At 41.2% G+C, this 13365-nt stretch overlaps 1 protein-coding gene across 2 annotated transcripts in view; it reads left to right on the top strand.

Annotated features, from left to right (window-relative positions):
- Nucleotides 1-661: 661 nt before the first annotated feature.
- The window catches only part of pcxb (pyruvate carboxylase b), a 318265-nt gene continuing 305561 nt past the window's right edge, over nucleotides 662-13365 (top strand). Inside the window, exons 1-2 of one of the 2 annotated variants that reach the window (XM_085451506.1) lie at nucleotides 662-1192; nucleotides 13171-13307. In XM_085451506.1, the coding sequence (XP_085307632.1) occupies nucleotides 1191-1192; nucleotides 13171-13307 (139 nt within the window). In that variant the 5' untranslated portion in view covers nucleotides 662-1190. Of the gene's footprint in view, nucleotides 1193-11597; nucleotides 11816-13170; nucleotides 13308-13365 lie in introns of those variants that run through there. The other variant, XM_085451507.1, reaches the window with a different exon arrangement.

The raw sequence follows: 13365 nt of genomic DNA, 5'->3' as shown, positions 1-13365 counted from the left end.
CAGGGTCCATACTGGTGTTGCTAATTGGGCACCTAATTGTCAGCTCCTGGGGAACCAGAAACTCAAATTAGCAGAATAAGCTGTTTGGCATTGGCAGAAAAATGCCTGGGGTTTGATAACTAAAGTTCCCACCCTAAAACGGGTGGATTAGATTGAAATCTCTGATTATTCACTCTGAATTACTCTCTACTGCAATAGGTCATCCAATTAATTAGGTTGCTTTAGAGTGTAACATTGTAATGTGTATCTAACTGAATTTAGGTTTGCAAACAGCATATCCCATTAATATTAATTGCTCGGCACTGCTGACATGATCAGGAGCTGAGCCCCCCTAAGAGTCTGAACCTAGAATCGCCCCTGCAGCAAAGAAATAATCGACCAAACAAAAAAAGTCATTACTTTTTGTGCTAAGTTTATATCCTTTGCCCATTATTTATACTCGACCTACTCTCCATTTGCCCAAACTTGAAACTTGTGGCTGCATTCTCCTTTCCTAACACATGAGCTATTCCTGCGTTGATGAGCTGTAAGGGTGCAACGCTGACAGCCCCTTCGTAATTACGTAACCTTACGTAGGGGTCTCCCGGTCTGAGCTCTTTAAACCCTGCCGCTCACTGCGTGCTGTCATATTCCCCTCTGTGATTGGCTGAGAGCAGAGGGGGGCGCGCCTGGTTGCGTCATGTGAAAGAGAGGGATGAACGCTTATGGAAGAGAGAGAGAGGAGAGAGAGGGAGATTAACGGCAGAAGGCAGGCGCAGTAGCAGACTCCATATATCCGCTAGTCGGAGACGGACGGTGTCAGCTGCTAGCTAAGTTAGCTTCAGTAAGCAGTTAGCAACTAGCTTCAGAGTCCTAGCTTCTTCACTACACATAAGAGCCAGTGTGTGTGTGTGTGTGTGTGTGTGTGTGTGAGAGTGTGTATCTAAACGCTTTGAGCGCCAGCTCGGCTGCCCCAAAGTGACTCTGTGTTTGCGTGTGCGGTGCCAGTCTGTGTGTACACACAAGCCAGCCTCTCTGCTCACTCTCTTTCGAGTAGCAGCAGCAGTGTGTCTGTAACTGTGTGAGAGAGGTTAGCACGCAAAGAAGCAGACGCACAACCATAAACACTCTCTGATAGTCGACTGTTTACAGTTGGTGTCCGGTTACTCAGCGGATTCACATCATTTCACTGACACCGTCTGAACGCCAGCATGTGAGTACTGATGGGTTAAAGCGTGTGTGTGAGAGAGAGTATGAATGAGTCTTGTTTGTTCGGCTGTCATTGATTGATTGCATTTGACTTGAGATTGATCGAGAGTGACTGAATGGCCTAATTTTTAAAGTAACTTAAGCGTGGCACGTGTTGCAAGCGTGGTTTAAATCACGGTCTTAGCTGCACAGTTGTGACACAGGTACATGCGCAAGGTGTGCGTGTTTACCTGAAACAGAACATGAAGTACCAACTGCGTTTACGTTTTAATCAGGAGCTTTCTGTTAGTTACACACAGTCACACACTCATAGCTGACTTATAACCGACTCAAATGTGCACACAGAAACTTCAGGCTTGAGATTTCGTTTCACTGGACAGTTGCAGTAGGCGTAGAAAAGTCATCACTGCTAGCATTGCATAGACAGTATAATATAAAACTGCAGGAGTCCTTTAGCAGATGGAGTTCTGTGTAAAGAAAAGAGTAGACATCTGTGTACATGCTGAAACTTGCAGCTTGCACAATGTGTTTGTTTTCTGACTTTTTTTCCCTCACAGATTCTGCAATGCAGAAATTTGTTCCCCGTCATATTTGACCTTTGATCCCGTGGATGTTGGACTGTTTGTTCATCCTCAAAACAACCTTTACTCTGCGTCACACTGTGGTACATGCCAACAGCTGTCCCATCCCAGAGCTCAGGGAGACCCAGCAGGAAGTCAGCTAGTTTGATTAGTCATAAGCAGGAAATGCTGTACATCCTTCAGAAGGAACAAATTTCACCTTGATGGTAGTTTTTGGAGCAGTAAAGACAGAGCAACGGGAGGAAAGTGATCCAGAATTTTAAAGTAGCGCATATCTAAATCTTTAAGAACTCTGTTTATAGTTCTTATCTTCCTCCAATAACTGACACCTCCAGCTTCTCAAAAAGACAATTTTGCAGTAAATTGTAGCAACACAGAACCTTTAGAGCTGTTGTGAGTGCAATAAACTGAAAAGGCATGCTACAAAGTCATCTTAGCCCCTTTTGATGAAGACATGCACTTTAGACAACTGTGCCAGCTGACACTCCTGCTTTAACTGTGCTGCGGTGACGGATTTAGGTGATATTTGGAGGTCTCGGATGATCACAGGAGATTATATTTCCAGACGTAAGTCTTTACTGATATGTCGTAGGTATAAGGAGCCTTTTTAAGTACTCTTTTCTGAAATGCTTTCTAATAAATTAAATGGTTCACGACGAAAAGTGCAGCGAAGACTCAAGCACTTTGCAAAGTGGCATCAACATTCTTCTGTCTCACAGTACATGTTTGTCTACTTCCAGGTTACACAACTGCAATTTGTATTAAATATATTTTTATTGTTGCCATTTTTGCACTGTTGCTTCACAGCATGACAGCCCTGGGTTGCTGGTGACTCTGTGTGGAGTATGTTCTCCCTCCTTCAGTCCACAGTAGGGCTGCCACAAACGATTATTTTGATAGTCGACTAGTCACCGATTATTTTTGCGATTAGTCGACTAATCAGATCATCATCCATTGGACGTAAAACTACAGCTTATTGCACCAGCAGCATCTGCTCTTATATAACTATCATTAGCTTACAGCTTTAAGTGTTTAAGGTCTGTGCTAACTAAAAATAAAGACAAGATGATAGTTTATTAAATTTTAATGAAATTTGCAGATTGTTTCGGTGAAGTTTAATAAACTCCTTGCTATCTAAAATATACCCCAGAATATGCTCCAGAATATACCCCAGGACACTGGGGTATATTCTGGAGCATCTCACACTTCTGATAATCAGCTGTCTGCTTGAGTTTATTCAGCTGTGTAAAAACTATAACTTTAATCTCAGACAAACTGATTTACTCAGGAACAAATAAAATACTAAAAAAAAAAAGCCAAACAATAACATTTTAAGTTGTCTAAGTGACTCATATATATTTAACCTGAGTAGCGAAAGACGGCGGTGGGTTTGAAAACGATTTGCGGGGAGTCCGCTGTTCTCGTGGCGCTAGTGAGCCTAGCCCCCGGCTCGCTAACGAGCTAGTGGGTAACAGATGTCTCCGAAAACGTCGGAGCGCTTTTGAAAATATGTGGTGTCCTGATAAACTGAGCAGATATTTGAGGTTTACACAGCTACATTCTCGCCTGAAAATATGTTAAACGTTTATTTTGTGACCCAGAAAGAATAATAAGAGTAACATTAAAACTAACTAGCTGCCGCCATTGTTGGAAACTGCGCTGGGCCGCGCTATGAATTCTGGGACACAGCTGCTTCTTCTTCTTCTTCGGGGTTTAACGGCAGCTGGCATCCTTGTATATGCAATGCTGCCATCTTCTGTTTCAGTCCGTTATTACACTCTTAAATCCTGCCACTTATTCCTGCGTCTTTTGTGATCTTACAAAGCTTCAAACGACGCTTCGACTATTAAATCAGTCGTCGACGATTTTGATAGTCGACGTAATCGTGACTAGTCGACAAATCGTGGCAGCCCTAGTCCACAGGCATGCATGTTTAGTTGAAAGGCAATTCTAAAGACTTGCACATAGGTGTGAATTTTGGTGTGAATAGTTGTTGCGAGCTGTGGCGAGCTGTCCAAATCGTATTCAACTTTCACCCTATTACAGCTTTGATAGGCTCCAGCCCTAAACTGTAAGTGGAAGAGAATGGATGGGTGGGTAAATATATAAATTGTCAACGTAAATTTTGATGCATTTATAAATTCAAGTGACAATGGATGGGTATTTTTAATGTATGCTGGAAACATGGACACACTTGTGTATTTCAGTATGCATGTGTGCTGACCTGCCTTATCCTCCACACAAGTTTTTCAAGCAGCTAATTGGAGTGCTGACCTGTTGTTGGGGTTTCCATGTAATTGCGAATGGATAACTTGTATTATTCTTATAAAAATACTGGACTTTCTCCTTTAATTGCCGCCAAGGCATCATCCAGTCATTTGCACTTAGCTGAGTCAACAAGCGGTGCCATTAAACTGGCAATCAAAAACTGCCACTCTACAATTTACCCTCTTAGGGAAGTGATATAAAGATGATTTTGTGTGCTTGTTAAAGTTTTCAGTTGTGTTTTGACTGAGCAGATGTGCACAATCACCTGTTGTCTCTCTCTGTGTGAGAAAGAACAACTTCAGACAGTGTCTCAACCTGATCCTCTTGACATTGTCTGGACTTTATGCATGAAAATGGCCATGGAGAGCTTTCATCTAACATTTCTTATTTTGGTTGGTGAGTGTGAAACAGGACTTTGCATAAAAGGGACTTTTTAAAATGGATAGTATGCAGCCTATAGGTTACATCACACTTGACTAGTGTAATATAACCTATAGGCTGTTTTTTACACACTGCCTCTCTACAATTCGAGAGCTTTCTCCTTTGCAGTGTTCATCATTGCTCCCACTGCATCACAGATACCTTTCTTGAGAATAAAATCGACATATAAATGAGAAGTCAGTCCTGAAAAAGCTGAAAATAAATGGCAGGTTCTCAAAAGAGCGTCTAAATTGATCAGTGAAAGTAACGTGAAAATTTAGGATTTATGTGAGAGATCATGTTTCACCAGTACATCGTAGGTCTTCACGGGGCAGCGTGTAGCAGCGGGGGGTCGGACCATCCTGTTGACTCAGCTGGTAAAGTGTCTGAAAGTAAAATGCAGCAGGTTCACATAGCTCACAAGTCTTTTCAGTGCACCACATGTTATACCGTCCATTCTCTTCCGCTTATACTTGTCAGGGTCGCAGGGGGATAACCCAGGGCACACCCTGGACAGGTCGCCACTCTGTCGCAGGGCTAACACATACCCTCGCATTAACACCTATGGCTAATTTAGAGTTACCAATTAACCTAACCCCACTAACCGCATGTATTTGGACTGTGGGAGGAAGCCAGAGTACCCACACAAACACAGGAAAAACATACAAAAACCTTCTTGCTGTGAAGCAACAGTGCTTCATTCAAGTTCGTGTCCTTGATTACACTTTAGCTAAATGTCTGCTTAGTAGTTAATTTAAAGAAGCTTTATGCAGCATTAAAACATGTTCCAGGTCCACTTAAATGATCACAGGTGTTTCTTGTATCCCAAACTACTTGCGAATTCAAACCCATGATTTACTTTTCCACAAGTTCAGTAATCTAACCTTTATGGTATGAGCCCCACAGAGTCAAACCTTAAGCTTGTTCCTGCTGCGTGACGCTCACGTTGCTGACAATAACTTTGAAGCCTGGTTTACGAGGGCTTGCTGCTCTGATACAGCTGATCTTTATTCTGTGTTATTCTGTCTTGTAAACATTCTTGTTTAAAGAGCCCGGATATGGTTTGTCCCAGTTTACACAAACAGAGTCATCACTTCTGCCTATCAGGTCAGAGGCAGGTGGGGCAGAGATGGAGACTGCCGGGGTGGAAGAAGGAAGAGAGGAGGGAAGGGAGTGCGGTTGAATGCACATCCATTTTCCATTCGGTGTGCATTCTGCCTCTCTCCATCGCGGCTAATGAAAAATAACTTTTTCAGGAATCGTTGGATCGAAGTGAATCTGCTTTATGTCTTCGGGGAAAGATTTGTGTATGTGTGTGTGTGTGTGTGTGTGTGTGTGGGTGTGAGAAAATGTTCTGTTAAAACTTGTTTAGTTCAGTTGTAGCTCACATGATGAGGACATTGATTGCAGACTGTAAAATAGGTGTTTTTCAGGTGCATTTCAACACAACAGCCTGCAGCTGATTTATTTGTATTAAGCTGGATTCCCGCATATGTTCACACAGCACATCGTGCTTTGTATAAAATATTAAATTCCTGTAAGTAAACAGAATAATTAACTATTGCCTTTTCTTTACATCAGTAAGCTTACTGAGCTGGATTCACATCAGATCAGACATCTAAACACATTCTGACATTAAGTTGTGTTTGGAGGCACACATGCAATAACATGAGGCGCCTGATAAAGAAAGTCTAAATGTATAAAAGCACATCACGACTTGTTATACAAAGTTACAACCATACACACATAGTAGGCTGATAAAGGCATGTATACAGTGCAAAAGTCTTTGATAGCAGAGTAAACAAAAAAGGAGAGACTTTTTCTCAAACTCACCACACACTGGGACAGTTTGGGTCGTCGACTGTGAGTGCAGAATACTCCAACTTTATTTTCAGTTTTGGAGTGCTTGGTTTTAGAAGGAGCAGAATAAACTGAAGATTGACCTCCTTTTAGCTCCAAAGAGACATATGGGGGGGGGGGGCTTCCCAAAGTCTGACATGCACATGCCCCAGAATCAGTGTCCTCCTCAGTCACGCTGCTGCTATTGGATTTAACTTGGTGGTTACTGGAGTAACTTATCGGCCATGTGCGTGTTTCACTTTTTCATGACCGAATTGGTGGATTTAATATTTATAACATTTGTAGAAGTATTTATAGCTGATAGCTGAGGGGGACACATCGACCCCATTAAATTTACCTCATAAGTTTGATGCTGGAGCTCAATTTCATAATTGAGTGTGTTTTAGTAGTAAAGTTGGAAAAAGCAAGAATAATTTTTCTGCTTAGGAAGGTAAGGTGTCGGTGGGCTTTACTCCGACTTATAAGTGGCGTTCCAGCTCAGAGTTCTGACTTGCAGTTCTGAAATTCCGACTTTCGTGGAACGCAACAGTAGAAATGAAACTGGTCAGAGCAGTTTGAAACCTGAGCTTTTGTCTCAGAGAGATTATTTGTACCTGCAGTGACCGAAATATTTTAAATTTAGCCATATTTTTACAGAAAAGAAAAAAGTCTCTTTTGGTAATTACTTAGAATATATCTGGTGACTAAATGCTTATTTTTATGCCTTTCTAACTAGTTTTCATTAGTAGAACTATTAAACTTTCTCCTTGCTGATAGTTTGTAAGTTTCACTGCTAATCAGTTAGCCGCAGCCAATCTTCTGTTCTGCCTGCTGGTTCACTCGTTGCACTGCTTGTTATCAATGCTTCCCAGGGAGTTTCTCACCTCAGAGTTGGATGTACTCCAATTCAACCATCTCGGGCTGCAACTGGTTATCTGCTCTGGAGATCCACTACGATAGCGACTCAAACCTTGCAGGAGGTGGAAAATGGGTTTGCGCGCCACTATGCCGAGCACACTGAGGCTACCTGCTCTGGATTTGAGGAAGGCTCACCGAAAAAGCAGCTGATGCTTTTGCTCAGTTATGTTTATCACAAAGTGCTAAAAAAAGAAAAGAAAACGCAGCTATTTAATATTTATTTAACCTTCTCAAGGCAAGCTTTGCAGATTTGCAACAATTAAAAGCTAACAACCTGATTACCCCACATACATATTTTATGAGTTTTTTTACTCAGAAGTACCACTGCAGGTATTCTTTTGTGCATTAGCAACAAAAACTTAATTGGAGCCCGAGAGGGTTAAGCGCTGTGAAAGAAGACGCATGTCCATGCATGCCACTTCAGCAGCTGCACATGTACGCACTTTCATTGAGCTTTTTTGATAGTCCTGTTTGTTTTTTTTTTGATGAGCCCACAACAGCCAGTGAACATCAACAGAAGTCCATCACGTACAGCACATCCTTTTCTTCTAACGATAACCCTGAATGCTGTAAGCGCCGAAAGGTAGACTGTTTGTTATTGCCCAATTTCTGTTGGATAGCTAGCTCTATGTATTTGCCCCTCGATTACCCAAGCAGGGCAAAGTCGAAACTAGTTATGTGTGTCTGTGTGTCACAACATCACAGACAAGACAGAGCTGAACTTTGATCTCCAAGAAGTTAATGTACGAACCAGAAGTCGCTGCGGTGCTTTAAGCTGCCTAGCACCCAAAGGTTTCACTCAGTAGCCATATAACCTTTCTCTGAGGACAGGATGATGCATGCATGTGGCAACACATTTTTCTTGAACTTATTTTTCTGGGTTTTCCAATATAAAAATTTAAGACCACGTTAGCTATTGACGATGTTTGTGCTTGTGCCTTTTTTTGCTGCTGTAACTACTGAGAGGAAGAGACACAGAGAGAGTTGGAGACTTACAATAGAGAGAAAGAGGTCATGGAGTAGATTTGGCATGAAGCTATTATTCCACTTTGGCTTTCCAGCTGGGATTTCTTTTTTTCAGTACTTGTATACGGTCGGGGTTGAGTTAGGGAAAACGTTGATGCTAGAGTTGTTTCAGATGATGTCATACTGCTGTAATGCATCGTGTTTCATCGTGAGGTGTGCTGAATGAAATCAGGAAAAGACAGGAAGCACGTGATACACCTGGAAGAAACCAGCACCATTAAACGCGCTCGATCCGCCTAGATGAAGTGTCTCGTAATGAATGTAGTTCCTCTAACTTGACACAATAAATCCTTTGATGGTTTTTCGCTGCTTTATTTGCAACTTTTCACTGACTGTGTTTTTAGTTTTTGTACTACAGACATTCATACCATAGCAGTCTGCAGGAGTGAGAGGCCTGCAGCTCGTTTGGAGCCTCCACAATGAAACAGCATGCAGAGTTTTGCTTTAAAAATTCTTTGAACCTTGCTCATATCTGAAACTAAAACAATCCCGTGCATTTTTTTTGACTTAGTGAAAGGCGAAGGTCACATTCCTTTGTCTGTGCGCCTGTTAGAGGGCCAGTGGAAAGGGATCTGTTTTTCTTTCTCAGGTATGCTATGAATATTATATTGAAATTACATTTAGAATAATTGAAAATGTAATTTTTTTGTATGATTTAAAAAAAAAAAAATGATATCTAGTACTTGATAAACTGCAAAACAAGATGTATCTGATGTGTCAGTGTTTTGTTAATGTAAGCAGGTTTTTTCCCTGGATAACATGAGTGGTTCTGATCTCTGACTTGGTCGCTATTTACTACAAAAAGGGATCTTGAAAAAAGTTAGCTTTGTATATAAATAAATAGGAAAAAGGGGAAGATACCAGAATGTATGGTTTTTTTTTTGTGGATCTTCTGTTTTTTGCCCTTCCAGTAGAGTGGAAATTGTAGCTTCTTCAAAACACTTATATGCCGTTTAATCCTGTAAAAGCTCCTGTTGATAAAGCGGATTTTGCCTGGATTCCCTCAGTTAAAGTCATGCGTCAAAGTGCTCTTATTTTGTCCACCTGTTGTGTGTGTATGCACGTCTTGAAGTAGGCGCCATGTTTTGGTCGTTATCATACAAAAATCCATAACAGTCTTTCAGAATATTACATTTCTGAGAGTTAGCTCAACTCCTTCACCTCCTTGAGGCTTTGTCCCTTTCAGGCTTTAGAAGATTGAGCCCACGACAGCAGACTTTGGCCAGTCACGTGCCTCTTTAAACCTGATCAGGTGTTTCGCATAAAGAGTGAAAAAGTCCATGGGGGAAATAAGATGGGGTGGTGTTCTGTGTTAAGTAGGAGAGTTTCAACCTGGGTGAGCTTGGTTAAAATAAACACCCATGTTTGTGTTGTAGAACGTGGCAGAATTTTAAGGCTGATACCAATACTGATATTTGGGGATTGAAAAATCGAATAATCTGATATTAGAGCTGAGAGCTCTAATATTTGTGCAGCTACTTATCCGCTCAGATCAGAATAGAGAGAGGAGAGCTGCAGGAAGACGGCTGTTTATTTTCATACTCTGTAGATGGAGAGGAGCAGCAGAAGTATGCAGAACAACTATACTGATGGTCCTGATTATAAACACTCTATTACACAGTACTATCATGACACTTAATTCATGATACAATGTTATTACAGATAATAATTATGTATTCAATAATAACTGCACATAGACTTATGTCACAAGTTAGCATAACCCTTTCTCTGGTACTCAAACGTCCCTCAACTTGTGCCTCAGCAGAGCCTGGGTACGGCCCTGTCTATGGGGAACCATACCTGGGTTTCACTGCCTCCAATCTGTGACAGACCCTCATTACCCACAGGATTTAATGGGGGTCTTTGGAAGCTTTGTCAAGCTAAGTGTGTCTAATCTTCAGTACTTTTTTGGTTGAGCGAGAAACTAACAAGCCCGAGCGAGTCATTGCTTTGCCATCATCGGATGGTGGCGTGTGACACTGGCGCTCATGTTCGTAGTATTCCACGACGGTCCTTACAAATCCCGTGAGTCATATCTGTCCCCCGTTGACCTTGTTAAGAAATCCAAAAAGTCCCTGTTTGTCTGTGTTTGACTAGGAAAGAAAACTCATTAGAAGAACCTCGCAGACCATACTAGAAAAAAGGAGCGCCATCCGGTGGATTGAAAGAGAATTCAATTTTATTCTTCTCGTACTATTTGTTTAAGGTACTTGGTAGCTTCCTGTTTGGAAAATTATCCTGGTTTCACATCATCATGCTGCTTACTGCTTATGTTACACTCTTCCTTGGAGATTACACGTGTGCGATATCTGGTTCAGGTCAGTGGACTGTTAGGCTATTACAAGAGCTTCGTTTAGCATTTTGAAGATCATTGCTCCGGATTTGTTGCCTGGTATACTGACTGACTGCGCTTGCAGCTTTGCAAGTTTGCAGGTTTTATTTCTAAAAGGTTTCGTGGCCTTCATCATGACATGACTTCCACAGCTTCCCTTATCTGACAGCTTTTTTAATAACACTACAGTGGAAAGTTCACGTAATATGACGTCTTTATATATGTTCCCCTGACTAGCTTCATTTTCACAGTCACAGCCTGTTTTCATTGGCTGCTTCCGGTTCATGGTGATGGTTGTCATTAAGGCTTATTTATGGAATTTAAAGAATTAAAATCTAAAGTTCAAGACTACCTAGAGGTACTACTACAAGGTTCAAGGAAAGGATCCAGTTTTTTCAGTCTGTTGTTGTTAGGCCCGCTCAGTATTCAGGGCTTGGGAAACTGAATCTGTTTCTTCAGGTGTGCCTGTTGTTTTTGTGTAGATGCAGTATTTGGTTTCAGGCTGAGTTTCCACTGCATGGTGTCTACAGACGGCTTCAAGACATTAACTTATTGAACGATTCTTGTCTCATTTATTCCTTTTCTAATTCGGCTAAATGCTAATTATTTATAGTGTGTGATAAAAGTATTTCCAAAACAGTAGAACGTGAGTAGAAAATGACTTTTTAAATCTTTATCCAGATCTGTATCTTGGTGCTCTAGTGTCTCAGCACTTTGTCTACATAAGTAGTGCAGTGTGAGAAATGGCATCATATATCTCAGCAGAAACAAACAATTGTCCACAGTAAAGCAGGAAATAACTGTGTAGTGACATGTGGCTCTGATATGTTTATTGTCAATGCAAAGTTGAATTTTAAGAAATTTTTTATTGAAGATATTTGGATTCACATACAAATAATATTATGGCTTAGGACAAATATGAGACTTGAAGGATGCATTTAAGTCATTACATAATCAGTGCATTTAATAATCAAATGCAGTGATTATTCCCTTTAGTTTGGTTTATTGTTTCATTGGCAAATTGATACTTGTTCTTTCAAGGGGACCTAATTGACTGTAGTTCCGACGTTTGACCACAGTGTGGCAGCAAAGGACTTTTAGTGAAGTGCAGGCTGAGGTCTGGCCTAAAGAAGAAGCCTGGCTGCCTCACTAGCGTTGAACTTCTTCTGCCTGTCTCCTCACATGAATGAGAAGCTCTTCATTAAGCTCAGGGAGCTGTGACACGGTTTGCACCTTCACGCACGTGCGTATGGGCGCCTGTGCCATGTGGCGCTCACGCGGCTGTTGTGCTGCTAAACGTTTGTAACAGTCAGTAGCTTAATGCCCATTTAGTTGTGACGACTAGTGGGTTTGTCAGGTTGTGTGTTTGTTACCGGTTGTTAGCTCAGAGGGAACAAAGCTACAAAGCTATAATTATCTTTGTAAGAAATCTTTTGACTTTTTTATATATATATATTTTTTAAAATGGGCAGAAAAAGGGAGATCTGTGTGTCTGGTACAAAACATAGTTTATATGGTTGTACTTTTCTAGGTAATTAGTCTTCATTTTTATTGCTGTAATTTGGTAGAGAAACTGCACAAACGCACCAGAAACTCATTGTCGTTAATTGGACACTAGCAGTTGATTGGCTGCTGGCAAGCAGAGCAGCAGCTGATTGGCTTTCCCGCCTCCTCAATTTCCTTTTTTAATGACAGTCTGGCTTCCTGGACGAAGTTATGCTGTAACTAATCAACTAGAGCTTATCCTTTGAGGCTTGTTTTTTTTGTTGTTGTTTTTTTTAAAAATTGTTATTAGTATATATCGATTTTCTTCCGTTTATCCAATTCAGGGTCGCAGGGAGCTAAGGCGAGAAGCACGGTGCAGCCTGGAGTCACGAGGCTAAGGCAAGAGCGCCAGGCATCGTCAATTTTTAAATCGCCAGTTAGCTGAACCCCGCTAACTGCATGTTTTTTGGACTGTGGGAGGCAGCCAGAGTACCCAAAGCGAGCTTGCACAGTTACAGGGAGCAGAAAGGTCCCAGACTGGAGTTGAACCTCACCCATAGAGGCCATAACCTAACCATGGGCACCACTGTGTCATCCATTATTTGTACTAAAATGGTTACTGTGTCATTGTACAATTCCAAAATATGTTTTAAACATTAAAAAAATGGTCTAGCTTCCATTAAAAATACTGGTCTATCCATTATGTTCTCAGCCACCTTTCCCCAGCAACAGCCATCACATTCACAGGCCTCAACCATTTGCTCATTGTACAGCCTTTCTTTTTTTTTTTCCCCCTTCCTGAATCCTTCAATAATCCAGGACTGTTTGTAAATATTAGTTCAAGGACAATTAAACACTTCTGAATAAAATGCCATGTTGTGGAGGCTCAGCAGAGGGAGCTTCTGATTTAATTTCTCCAAATGTGGTTCACACATCCTTTGGTGAGAACCACAGATCTCCAAAATACTGTTGTTGTTTTTTTTGTTTTTTTACATTTAAAAAGAGCCTTGTTTCATTGTTCATGTGTTAGATTTATCTTAATATTTTACTCCTGTCTTCTTACTTTGCATTTGTTTTGTTTGTGTAGTTGAACAGTTGTTTTTTTTCTCTCAGGATGTTTAGGTACACTTTAGCCCGGAGTGGCTTTGGTGTGTTGGCTTTCCGGAGGGCTTATGTTCTCACCCGATTTGCTCACTCTGCCCCGAAGAATGAGTATCGACCAATCAAGAAAGTGATGGTGGCCAATAGAGGTAAGACTGCTTTTCTTTTCTTTCTTTTTTTTTCTTCATACCAGTTATAATTTCCCAC

Source organism: Copadichromis virginalis, linkage group LG3, assembly GCF_057382275.1.
Source record: "Copadichromis virginalis isolate Kocher_CV1m ecotype Utaka linkage group LG3, C_Virginalis_male_GT1.1, whole genome shotgun sequence".
In the NCBI taxonomy this organism is placed as follows: domain Eukaryota; kingdom Metazoa; phylum Chordata; class Actinopteri; order Cichliformes; family Cichlidae; genus Copadichromis; species Copadichromis virginalis.
This window is presented reverse-complemented; position numbering and strand designations above follow the sequence as displayed.